Genomic DNA, 13,690 nt, shown 5'->3' with positions numbered 1-13,690 from the left:
TGAAAATGTCAGAAATGGATTCAGCATCATCAATAACCCCTAAAACCACTCCAATATTGCCCAGATCAGCCAAGTAAATTTTGCTGAAATATTGCCCATATAGAAACTATGCTAATTTATGCTAATTATGTCAATTGTGCTAATTGCCCAATATATATAAATTAGCATCCGGCAGTTTCTGAATACTGGAGACCCATACTATATATTTCTAACATAAAACTTTGGGGTACTCAACATTTCCGGGTTCACAATGGGGCCATATGGGCTGGCAAGTAGACTATTCATGCCTCATGTCACAGTTATTTCTTAGTTGTATTGTATTACACGAAGCCTGTATGTCTGTGTAGGTGTGTGACTGATTTCATGATGTCCTGATTGTTCTGAAAACTCAGTCTCATGAGTGTTAAAACTAATTAGACCACAGGGGGGCGCCATTTACCCAAAGGTATCTGTAAAAAGTGTTGCACTGGACTCTGTTCTCCTGTGTGTTGTTCTCCATTTCAGACCACAACCCTTGATAAGAGCTTTGTTGTTTTTTTGGTTCACATTTTATTTCTTCACAAAACTTTATTTGTCGAAGAAGTAGCCAAGAAATAACAAGTAATTGCAGCAGGAAACAAGGTCAATTTGTAATGTCATGTTTTTCATAAAGGCAAAAGATTACACATGCTTTGAATTTGTCACGTCAACCCAGAATCAGAACCAGAATTAGAATCAGGTACTCTATTGATCCACATGCAAGGGAAAATTAGGTTGAGTTGCAGTTGCTCCCTCACCAAAGAATAATATGAAGCAGATATAAGGATAGACATAAAAAAAATATAACATAAAAAAAACTATAATTTAAATGAAATTAATATGTGAGAATAAAAGTTTTAAGATGCATATTGTTTATATAAACAAATATCTGGTACAGCTGAACATAATACCCTGCATGCAAATTAAATTTCTATTCATCACATATATTATGTTCAAAATCACGTATGTAAAAATCATATATAAACATATCAGGAATTAGAACAATTGACATACAAACCCAGACACATATTACTATCATATGTAAACATCCTCTGGACATATAAAGATATGTGTATGAAATACCCTATTGAAATTTGTATGTAACTTGTGCTGTCTCACTATTTAATTACTTTCTATATTTCTGTTCTCAGCATAAATAGTGATTTGGCCATGCCTCATAAATACTCACATCTAGTTTCTAATCAACTTTGGGAACCGCTCCAGATGCTGCACAGGCTTTGAGAGGTTCACAGGTACAAACCTGATCATCCTTCAGCACCTGTACCAAGTCATTTGAATTTTTAAAATTGAATTTTGCTGCCAGATTGTCACCTTCCCTTTGCACACTGTAATTGCATAATTCAGGAAAATGGAGCACTGTGTGTGGTTGACACTGATGTCAGTGTTTGCATGTGGCCCCTATTATGCCTGGTGGATGAATGGATGTGCATTTCTAATTTGAGAAGTCATCACAATGGATTGAGAACAACAAAATGTTTTTGTTCTTTTGTTTTTGTCTTATACTCCCCCTCTTTCTCTTGTGCTTCATCCAAACCATCTATATTCAGTTTGTTGTGAGGGTTATGTTCAGAATCTGGGTAACGCCTCATGACAACACATTTAACAGTGAGTCTTTGTTGTAAGTTATGGTGTGTGCCACACCTCCGTATCCATCAATGTCTCTGTTTGACGGGGGACATGATTACAGACTATGAGTGTGCATGTTGTGTGCATGTTCATGTGTGTGTGTGTGTGTGTGTTAACATTTGTTAACATACTGTACTCACTGCTCACTGGTGCAGTGGTATAGCACTGATGCCTCAGAAACTGGGTCCCTGCACTCTCTATGGGGTCTCCTGCTTCTTCCAGCAGTGACTCTAAATTGCCCATTGGAGTGAATGTGAGTGTGTGAGGGGTGTTTGTCTTGGTATGTTGGCCCTGTGAAAGTCTGCTGATCCTGGCCCTCGCCCTATGACAGCTTGGATTGGTACAAACACATTGGAACTGAAAACGCCCCAACAATGTAAGTCAATGCATTGTAATCATGGTTAAAGGGATAGTTGGCCCATTGCCATAATCCCTATAGTTTTAGGAGTAGGTTTATTACCTTTAATTGTCGGTGCAAGCTATTTTTTAGAATGGCGGAGCAGAGCCGTGAGCTGCTCAGAGCTACGCTACGGAGGCTAATGGGATTTCTTGGTTTCCCTCATCAAACTCATCAAATACACAATCCAACAACTCCAAAACGCTCAGGTGGACAAGTTGTGACCTGCACATTCACCACGCTATGAGATAATAACGGAACGATATGAGACAAAGTTGTTTTTGAGGTAAATTCATGCAAAGCCGCTGATGCGCAATCGGGGAGTTTTTCAGCAAACAGTCTCTGCATTTGCCTTGAAAACAACTCTGTCTCGTAACGTTCCATTATTATCTCATAGCGTGGTGAATGTGCAGGTCACAACTTGTCCACCAGCGTTTTGGAGTTGTTGGATTGTGTATTTGACGAGTTTGATGAGGGAAACTAAGAAATCCCATTAGCCTCCGCAGCTCTGAGCAGCTCGCGGCTCTGCTCCATCTACTCCTAATTTGCAATTTTCAAAAACATTGAACTATCCCTTTAAGGTTAGAGGATGTGTGTGTGTGTGTGTGTGTGTGTGTGTGTGTGTGTGTGTGTGTGCATGTGTGTGTGTGTGTGTGTGTGTGCGTGTGTGTGTGTGTGTGTGTGTGTGTGTGTGTGTGTGTGTGTGAACAACATATGAGGCATGCTTTTGTGAGGTGTCACGCCTTCTGTGCAGACAGAACAGAGGAGAGCTGTTCATCAGCCTGATAGAGAACTGGCAGTTACCAACACTATGCTGATTGTGTCTTCACTCATGTCAACCGACACATCAGAATAGCTTTTATTGCCAAGTAGTCATTACACCCACGGGGAAATTGCCATGGTGTATGGTGCAAAGAACAAGGGGGAGGGATGATTAAACAAGTACAGAAATAACAACTAAATATAATTTGAGACAAAATGTGCAGTATATATATACAGGAATGTGCAAGTGGACACAGTGCATTGCTCTAGTGGTGTTCTAGTGCTACTGGAGGGGAGGGGAGGTGGTGGGAGGCAGAGTATGAGCAGAGTGGCACAGTGGAACGGTGACGGTGGAGGAAAACTGTTGTTGTGGCGTATGGTTTTGATCCTCCTGATGCCTGAGGGAGTTTGTGTCCCGGGTGGGAGGGATCAGCCACAATCTGTCCTTTATACGCTTCACAGTCCTGTTTCCTGAGCATTTACCTGCAGGTTGTTCTGGCTGCACCACATGGTCAAGCTCTCTCCTGTATAGGCCGACTGATCCTCCATAGAGATGAGTCAGTGATTCAGGGTCCAGTGAGGGTGGTGTGTTATCCTCTAATCTCAGGAGCTTGTTAGGACATGCTTCCCCCAGCTACACCTGCTGCTTCCTGTCTGTCTGTCTGTCTGTCAGGAAGTCAGTGATCCAGTGAGAGCTTGGTTCCTGAGATGTCCAGGTGCTGGATGAAGTGAGGGCCTGAGCTTTTATGGCCTCTTCCTGCTCATGAACCAGTCTGCCATCCAGTACTCCCATTAACCTGGCCTGCTCTCCCTGCCGTTCCTGTATATGGCCCAGCCTGCCCACCAGAAGCTGCCTTCATCAGCTCTTGTTTACTGACCGACTCCATTTCCATGTTTTCCCATATGTCTTATTCCATTTTTTCCGATATATTCTTATTCTATATATTTTGTAATCATTAAATAACTATTAGTGTTTATCCTAAATCAGGTCTGATCATGCTTTAATAACTTTAGATGTCACCCTGTAGTATCAACACTTGTGGCCCTGGAACATGAATGGATCCATTCACTGATTGACTCTGCCTCCAATCTACAAATAGAGCACAGGTGTGTGATTTGCAAAGCCGCTGATGTGCGTTTTTCATCAAGCAGTCTCTGCATTTGCCTCAAAAACAACTCTGTCTCGTAACGTTCCGTTATTATCTCATAGCGTGGTGAATGTGCAGGTCACAACTTGTCCACCAGAGCGTTATGGAGTTGTTGGATTGTGTATTTGATGAGTGAAACCAAGAAATTCCATTAGCCTCCGTAGCGTAGCTCTGAGCAGCTCACGGCTCTGCTCCGCCGTTCTAAAAACAGCTTGCACTGACAATTAAAGGTAATGAACCTACTCCTAACACTGCGGATTATGGCAATAGGCCAATTTGCCAAAATGTTGAACTATCCCTTTAAACATGTCACTTAACATCAGTTGACCTCTATAGTGGACTTTCCATTTTTTGACTACAGTATGTGTGCTAGCCTTTCCCTGCTTTCTCTTTAAAAAAAAAAAAGTTTGCCTAAACACCTGAAGAGAGTTTTTGAGTATGAGTATTGAGCGCAGACACCCTTTTCTTCTTCATGTTTTCCTATCCTATCCCATGTTGTAAACTGTTTTCTTGTCTGTAACAGCATCTATTGCACATCTGCCCGTCCTGGGTGAGGGATCCTCCCTCTGTTGTTCATCCTGAGGTTTCTCCAGTTTTTTCCCTGTTGAAAGGTTTTGGAGTTTTTCCTCAGTGGATGTGAGGGTCTAAGGGCAGAGGATGTTGTTGTGATGCCATGTAAAGCCCTTAGAAACAGAAAACTGTAAAAATGGCCTACACAAATAAAATTGCCTTGCCATCGTCCATAGACCACCTATTAGTTGTGCAGGTGAACTGCAGGGGGTCCAGACAGAGGGGGGTCTGTGATGGCTTTGAAGTGTGAGGGTTCAAAGGCGCTCAAAGGACTTCAACAACACGGAGGTCAGGGCCACAGGTGGGTCATCATTAAGTCCTTTGGTTTTTGGTTTGTTGGGAATATGATGGTGAAGGTCTTAGCCTACAGCTGTTTAGATCCTCACTAAACCTGTTCCCTGGCTCTTTAACCCTTCACCTACTGCGAAAGCTCCTTTATGTAAGGAGTATTATTACTGTATATATATTATCGTAATGCCCACAATTTCATTTTGAAAGGAAGGAAAACAGAAAGAGCTACAGTGAAGAAGTGAAAGATATAGAGCAGAAGAGAAGAGAGCAGAAGTGTGATCCTGTGGTGTTTTTTGTGTGATCATTGTTGATATGTGATCCATTCGGATCGCTCTCTGCAGATCAGTTGATGAGAAAGGTTGTGCTGTGGGTGTAGTGTGGGAAAACGTATGTACTGTAGGTGCACTCCCCCAGCTGAATAAACGGGCAATGAAAAAAGAAAAAAGCTCTGCTCGTATTGGCAAATCTACGTCATGCACAACAACGAACAACAGCTAATTGTTTGTTTTCCCAACATATGCATTTTTGTACCGTTTATTTTTGTAAAACCAGAGTCCTACACTCAAAAATTACTATTGATTCTCAACATGTATAGGTTCCCATTTCAAATGTTCAATCAAAACTTCATGTTCAGTTTTTTTCCTCACTAAACTCCTAAAAAAAATCAAGCTCATTTTGTGTTTTTCCTCCTCCTCCCTCTGCTGAGTTTAGCAGTGAACCAGGGTTTATCATTATTATAACTCACCCTGGTGCATGTTGGTAGACAGCTGTCCTCACAGACACTGATGTATGATATCACAGCCACTGTATACTCGACTACTGGTATGATATCAGTCCTGAAAACATCCCAGTCATCTGAGTCCAAACACACCTGAGATCCTCTGTCTGTCAGTCAGTCTCTGTCCACCCATCCCAGCTACTGCTACTGCTGGATATTCAGTTCGAATGACACCAGAGTATAAAACACTCACGGTGTTTTAACAGGAGGCTTTCAATAAGCACTTCTGTATGGAACGGCCTGTGTGGGATGGTGCATTAATTGAAGAGTGCATCTCTGTGTGAATCTCTATTTTCTGGCTTAGACTCAGCACCACAGGAGACTGAGAGTCCATCTGGTGTGTTTAACGTCCTGTCTGTGGGGGCTATTACAATACATCTATAATGCTCCATACTGAAGAGTCATGCAAATACACAATGCACATAGAGGTGTGCAATTCCACAAATGATACAGTCACATTCACTATAGACAGACTGATGGTAGCATTACATCCACAGTATCTGGGTCAGGTGAGCTCTAAAGCAGACCTACATACAGTATATTTATGAACTGATAACACTGCTCTCTTCACTCAGATTGTCTCACTGATGCATTTAAATGTCCCACAGTCCAAGATCTAAATGAAAGTGGACCGTGCTGTAGTTGTTTTAGCTGCAGCCTCATGGAGTGGAGAAAAGTTTGGTGCATCAAATCATTGATCTGCTCAGCACAGATGTTCACTGTATCGGTAACCAAGGGGTTATATCATAAGCTTCAAATGAGTTTATGTCTTTCATCCATGTGTCTCTGGTATATGAAAATGACTGCACCATGGCAACAGGAACAGTTTGTCATCGTTTGTGACACTTCAGTTTAACCTGGTTGTTAGTTTTGCCGTGAATTCACCATGTGTCGTTCAGACAAAGCTGCTGGAGCTGCTAGCAGCTGTTACAGTCCGAAAACAAGCGCATTTCTGCAGCGGCTCGCTAGATGAATGGAGAGATCAATGAAGAGGATGACAGCTGTGTTGTTTATTGCTTTTCTGTCTTCTTCATGATTTATTTACTTTTATTTATCATGTATAGCACGGCCTGCTGTCAGTCACTGGGAGTTAGTCTGTGCACACAGCAGGATGACAGTTGCAAAAATTGTTCAATCAATGAGCTGCCTGTCAGTCTGTAACATCACATTCACTAGCTGGTTAATTAGCCTCAGGTCGTTTAACAGACATGCTTCATTTATTTTCGGCTTTTTGAGACGTTACATTCTTTTTCAAGTCTTAGTTGATTTGAAAAACTAATTGTAGAAACATTTACTCTATTCTGGATCTTCATAATAGCTGTTCCATAAGGTTAATTCAGGTGATTGAGTGTGTGTTGGGACATGTCTGCAGCTCTACACCCTGTGAGACTTGGGTGTGCCCCAGTCCGTTCAGACCCTCACATCCTTTGAGAGCCATTGGGGCGCTGACTCCTCACCACAGCCCAATTAAAGGCTGCTTAGTCAGCCGGGAAATGAACAACTCCAGTGTAGATTGAACACAACTCACTGATATTAACTTGTTTCCTTTCTGGTTCTTCAGTAAGAACATTCACTGAAAGGTAGAAGGATGTTGATTCTGTTGCACAACACTAGTTCCCTACACAGAGATGTAATCAAATGTTGCTGTATGTTTCTTCTTTCATATAAAAATCCTCTGGATATATATGAAATGTTTTTAATGTGTGAAATACATATATTAAAATTAGGATATGTACATTATATATTTAAAAATATCTATGAGATGACTTGTATTCATTTATTTGGTACATGTTGCTGATATACTATATATTGAAAAAATAAAATCATATATAATAATAATCATATATGTAAATAATCTGAAGCCTATTAGAAAATGTAATAATTTTATATATTGACATATGTCTAGCCCATACACATACATACATACATTTAGGATTTTGTACTTATATTTTTGACACAGATTATGTAAATATAGGCTACATTCACTCCAAAGCCTGTAAAAGCATGTGGATAATATATACAGTCAGTTCAAAAAGTTTTCATAAAGTTAAAATAGAAAATAGACATGTCTAAAGTAATTAGAAAACCATACAGGTATTACAGTAACAGTAACAGTATTTTGAGAGTATGAGCTGTTTTAATGTACAATGTACATGTACAAAATTAATATCTTGAACATATGTTGCAACATCCTATGCCAATTAAAAAAAACATCATATAGATAATTCTGATATTAGTATGAGTATTTCACATGTGTTATAAACAGAGGATGTTTATATGTAATATTTATATACTGTATGTAAACATGATTCTTGATACAGGAGGAAACATTCATGATGTATATTACATATATTCTTTACGTTGAGCTTTAGGTGTAGTTACGTCATTCTAAGTAGAAACAAAGAGCTGCATCGATTACACAGAATCATCCAGGCTGTGACCGGAAGTGAGACGCACTGTCTTCACAATAAAAGCACGAACCCCGAAAGAATAATGAAGGGAATGATCACTGGACTGTTCAGTATAACACATGTATGCACTATAGAACCTGTGCAGTATAACAGAGCTCCCATGAAAAACTGATAAACAGATGACGCAGCCTATGCTGTGCCCCTGCTATGTAATTTTGAGAATCCCATCTCCTACTGGATATGTTAATGTAGGCCTATTCAAAACTTTTTTTTTTCACATTTATATGTCACAGCTCAAAAGTAATATTTGGTTTAGAAATGTAGATTTTTGTCATTCATTCTGAAGACTGGGTGTGTGTTCAGACTGGGTTAGCCTATAGTACCCTCAACAATAAAGTAGGCCTTACTCTAATCACAGCTTTTATTCCTAGTACATTACCCTAATACACTCTTGCTTATTTAAATGTTATATTAATTACTATTGTGCCAAGCCTATATTATAGCCAAATTATGGGCTAGCTATTAATTACTCGGACACAGATTAAACTTGCACAGTTTTCACTGTTACACCACAATACTAAATTATAGAGGCGTATATAGACCTAAACACTGACATGTTAAATTGGTAATGAACCATAAACATTTCATATCATCATCAATGGTATAGCACCATTTGGTATTTTTATTGGAGTAACAGATGTTCTTTCTTTCTTTCTTTCTTTCGAGGTAAACCCCACAACGACTCTTACTTTGAAAGCATTGACCGGAAGTCTAAACGTCTAATGTTTAGGATTTGACACTTTCCAGCACAGTATGCAGTTTAGTGCAGTTTCAATTCCACAGCATCACAGCGGCACAGGCAGCGGTCGGTGTCCGGGAGGGAGCGAGGAACCGTAGGACAATGGAGGCGCTGCAGCGGGAGCGCGGACCCGCGTCTAACATCAAAATCCACCTGAAGCATCTAATCAGCATTCACCTGTGCGCGTGCATGTGAGGATGCATGGTGCGTTTAGGTTCACACTCAGCTTTTTTCTTCTTCTTTTTTTTAAAAAATGATTTCGACTAACCAATGGGTTAAAGTTAGTCTCTGTCACTGAAAGCCCTCGCGGATGCAGCCGTGTGGAGGGTGCGCGCTGCGGATTCAGTGCCGGATGATTTTCGATCACTGTGTTGGATCTCTGCTCTGCCCCGAGCTGATCAGATCATTCTCCACTCTGCTCCCAGCAACTCAGGGTGAGTGTCGGTATGCACACACAGCTGACATAAAGACTGGATCGTCCCAGTGTTCGCACCGCGCTCTGTTGGAGGCTGTCGGACTGCAGGTGGGTCGGTGTGAGCAGCTCATGTTGTGTGGGGGTTGAGGTTTTTTTTTTTTTAATTCTTATTGTGGATCATAGTCCTCCTGCTGACTGCATGTAATAAACCCAGCACAGTCCAGGACATTAGGCTACACTGTGGACTGACTGAATGTCTCAATTAGTGATGATTTGTGTTCTTGCAGGGAAAAAAACAACAACAAAAACCAAAAGCAGATGAACTGAACATATCTTTAACTGTGTTGTTTCCAGGTGCTGAGCTTCTCCTAAGGTAGGACCTTTCCTGTAGGCCTCTTCCTGCCAGTCATCAGCCATGGACCCCCTCCCTGAGTACTCTCAGTTCCTGGTCCGGATCCTGGAGGAGCTGGACACCAAGCACAGCATCATGTCCTACCAGGACCTGTGCAAGTCCCTGTGCGCTCGCTTCGACCTGGTGCACCTGGCCAAGCTGCGCAGCCTGCTCTTCTACACCGCCTGCCTGGACCCCGCCTTCCCGGCCACGCTCTTCAAGGACAAGATGCGCAGCTCCATGGAGGACCCGGAGTCCAAGAAGCTGATGGTGGCGGCGGACATCGTCACAATGTTCAACCTGATCCAGATGAACGGAGGCACGGCCAAAGACAAGCTGCCCGTGGTGCACAGAGCCAAGATCCACAAGAACCGGTCTGTGGAACTGTGCAGGTCCGACAGCGACGCCTACAAGTATCAGGACTGCGACAGAGGGGCCGGTTACGAGCGCAGGGACGGACACCACCACCATCACCACCACCACCACCACCACCGCCCCCAGCAGCACGCTGTAGCTCAGAGCACCCCTCCCTGTCCTAAACTGTCCGAGTGCAAAAACTGTGAGCAATTTATTCCCTCCTCAGACCCCAACTTCATCCTGGGAGTGGGCAAAGACCTGAAATGTAGAGCAGCCTCTCTGGACAAACTGCACCATCTGCCCCAGTACTCCAACAGCAGTCCTACACCCTGCGAAATGCAGAGCACCTACTTTCCCATGGACATCGACAGCGAGTCCACCACCGACCAAGAGTCCCTGCAGCACATCGGCCATGCTGAGCCTTTTTCTGTTCACTCCTGCATCCAGAAGAGGAACATCTTCAAGGAGGACTTTCACAACTTCGTGGCCTTCTCACCACAGGTCTGCTTTTATATGATGCTGCTCAATTTACTAAATTAGAAACCAAACTATCGTGATTTGTTGTCATCTTTATAAAACTGTTTTTCAGCATACGGTAGCATGTGATTCTTAACTCACTCACTTAATTGATGAGTTCCTGATTAGTTTTCATTGACATTTGACTATTTTTTTCACCTGTTTACCACCAATTAGTGTCACAGAAATATCTATATTGTAGCTGTATTTCACTTTACCTCAGCACACAATGACATGAAATGTACTTTATATGTCAAATGAATAATCATAACATTAAAAGAAAATTGAAAAGAAAATTGCGGGCATCAATAGCTCACTGGGTTGAGCAGGCGCCCCATATACCGAGGCTAATAGTCCTCTCTGCAGTAGCCCAGGTTTGATTCCCCCAATGTCCCTTTGCTGCATGTCATTCCCCCTCTCTGTGTCTCTAAAATGTTCTGTCTATTAAAGGCAAAAAGCCCAAAAGCTATTTGAAAAAAAAGAGAGATAATAATAGAATTGAAGGAAATCTGGGCTCTAGAATCAATCATCATTTAAAACACCGACATGAACGTAAATGCAACAAACATTAAACACCTTCAGGCTGGGGATATTCTTAATTAAACTGATTAATATGTTGATGTGTAATTTAGGGTTAGGGTTACACAGCAAATTGAGCACAGCTGTGATTAGAGTCTGGTATGGAGACTGTCAGGGGACGTATGGTACGGAACACTCAGTTCAGGAAGGTGTGCTGCTAAAATGAGAGCAGTTTGAAGTACACCAGACTAAAAACCCTACATTGTTATTCTTTTAAAATGTAATGAAGCATTTAACCTACACACCTGCTGTGTACAAGCAGGTAATAATAATACAGTGTAGAAACTCCCATTTATATCTCAGAGATTAGTAAAGTAGCCCATGCTGTGTGTGTGTAAAATGCAATATTTCCCACTGAATGGAGTATAACTGAACATAAAATAGCAAGTACAGTTCTAGAATAAATCTACTGGTACTTAATTACTTTGCAGAGAAACAGGAAAAATGCTGTTATATGTCATGTCCCAGTTTAAACAGACAGAAAACATGGAAGAGGCAGCCTGTGAGACAGAGTACAGATCCCCTTTGATTGTTAAAGGATAAGACACATCTCAAAACACATCTCCCAACCTGTGTCTTAATCTTACTTTAAGATTTAATGAGAGCCAGTTTTATGACACCAGTTATTAATTACTGCTTTAATTTAGTGACTATTTAAAGACCAACTTGCATTATCTGAACACTACCCTGACACGTTTTTTATTTCTGAAGGTCAGACCATTTAGTGGAGTCGCATTGTTCCCATGGGAATGATTTAACTCTGCTGCTTTAAATCGTTTTTCAATAGCATCAGTTCTTCAGTTTACAGGTTCATTTCCATTTAAATTCAAACCTATTAAACCCACAGGACTCTGTAGTTTTTAGGTTTTATAATTCTATTATACCATGTGTCTGTGTGATGTGTGTGTTTAAAAGTCGTCTCTGGGTTCCTGTTGCAGGTCGTCACCAATGACAGCAAACAGGGCATTAAGGCTGCTGAAGGCTACCACAGGAGGGAGCTGCACAAGCCTGCCACCTTCTTCAACCACAGCTTCGAACTGCCTTACAGCAACCCTTACTTTGAGCCGATGCTCAACTCCCCTCTCCAGGACAGACGGAGGGTGAAGCACGAGAGCCTGGACGACCTGCAGGCGTCCACCTACTTCGGTCCCACCACGGTCTCCGAGTGCGTCAGCAGCAGGAGGCTCAGCAGTAGAGCGGGGAAGCAGCCGGCGTGGCCCGTGAAGAGCCTCAGTCTCAACACAGAAGAGGGCCCCGCGGACTTCGAGAGGTCATTTCTGAACAGCCCAAAGCCGCTCAAGGAAAACCACCACCAGACTGTTAGCATCATCAGCGCTGACGACGAGCAGCACTTTCAGAGCCCGAAGGAAAAAGTGTTTGCGTCTCCTTCTGGCTTTGCAAAGAAGACCAACGGGATAAAAAGCAAAGATGCGGCGCTGATAGCGACCGGACCTGCGGGCTTGGACAAAAGGGAGGCGGCCAAAAGGTTTAGGGAGAAAAATATCAATAGTCTGTCTTTTCAAGGAGTGGACAGCTCCTCCAGCGTCGGGACTCAAACAGAGCAGGCTGAGCAGAAGAAGATGAAGGAATACGCGGCTAAGTTCAGCGAAAGAGAAAGACACGCCCTCAAACACTCGGACGAGGACTCGGAAATCGTTAGCGACGACATAAGTGATATATTTCGTTTCCTGGATGACATGAGCGTCTGTGACTCTCTGGGCATTGTCCAGTCGTCGTGCTACAACAGCACCGGGTCTCTCTCTCAGGTAACGCTGAAGTCGGAAGGCGACAGCTCCCCTGAACGCAACACAGTCAAACTAGCCAAGTCCAAACTGGACCGCCTCTTCCATTCGCTGGAAAACACGGACGACGAGCTCAAATCCAGCGTGTGTAAGCTGGTGATGAGGATCGGCGAGATCGAGAAGAAGCTGGAGTCTCTGTCGGGGGTTCGCAGCGAGATCTCCCAGGTTCTCTCCAAGCTCAACAAGCTGGACGAGAAGATCCAGGAGCCCGAGGCCAACGGGCGACAGAGGGAAACGGCGTCCGGGTGCAACACGCCCTCCGACAAGTCGCATCCCCACCAGCAGCCGCTCGTGGACCCCTCCCTCTCGCCGCGGGTTTTCCAGTGTCACACCACTGGCCACAATGTCAAAGTGGACAACGGTCCCAAGGGGGAGTGGTGCTGCTCTGACGGCAGCAACAGCGACAGCCTCAGGGTGAAAGCTCTGAAACAAAGCATGCTCACCAGGAGGTCGTCCCGCTCCCTCAATGAGGAAAACAGCGCCACCGAGTCAAAGGTCGCCAGCATCACCAACTCTCCCCGAGACTGGAGGACGGTGTCCTACACCTGCCACCCTGGAGACGACGGCAAGGACAAGGACAGAGACAGCAAGGACAGACACCGCAAGGCCAAAGAGGTACAGACATGATTTTTAAATTCACTCTAAAATGAGACATAAAACACACAGTCTTTGATATACATAAAACATGAAGCACAGGTTCTGTAAGTGGAATAATTAAAGGGAGCAGATGCAGTACGTGACATAACAGAGGCATCAATTATACATACATGTGTGTACTGTAAGGAGGGAATCAAAGTGAAAAATTAGAA

At 43.0% G+C, this 13,690-nt stretch overlaps 1 protein-coding gene across 1 annotated transcript in view; it reads left to right on the top strand.

The window, feature by feature from the left end:
• The first annotated feature begins 8,813 nt into the window (after positions 1-8,813).
• The window catches only part of minar1 (membrane integral NOTCH2 associated receptor 1), a 75,739-nt gene continuing 70,862 nt past the window's right edge, over positions 8,814-13,690 (top strand). The window contains exons 1-3 of the mRNA XM_085772565.1: positions 8,814-9,255; positions 9,591-10,485; positions 12,018-13,496. Of these exons, the coding sequence (XP_085628691.1) occupies positions 9,652-10,485; positions 12,018-13,496 (2,313 nt within the window). The 5' untranslated portion in view covers positions 8,814-9,255; positions 9,591-9,651. The remainder of the gene's footprint in view (positions 9,256-9,590; positions 10,486-12,017; positions 13,497-13,690) is intronic.

This window comes from Trachurus japonicus, chromosome 3, assembly GCF_045865225.1.
Source record: "Trachurus japonicus isolate A0001 chromosome 3, Traja_1.0".
Taxonomy (NCBI): domain Eukaryota; kingdom Metazoa; phylum Chordata; class Actinopteri; order Carangiformes; family Carangidae; genus Trachurus; species Trachurus japonicus.
This window is presented reverse-complemented; position numbering and strand designations above follow the sequence as displayed.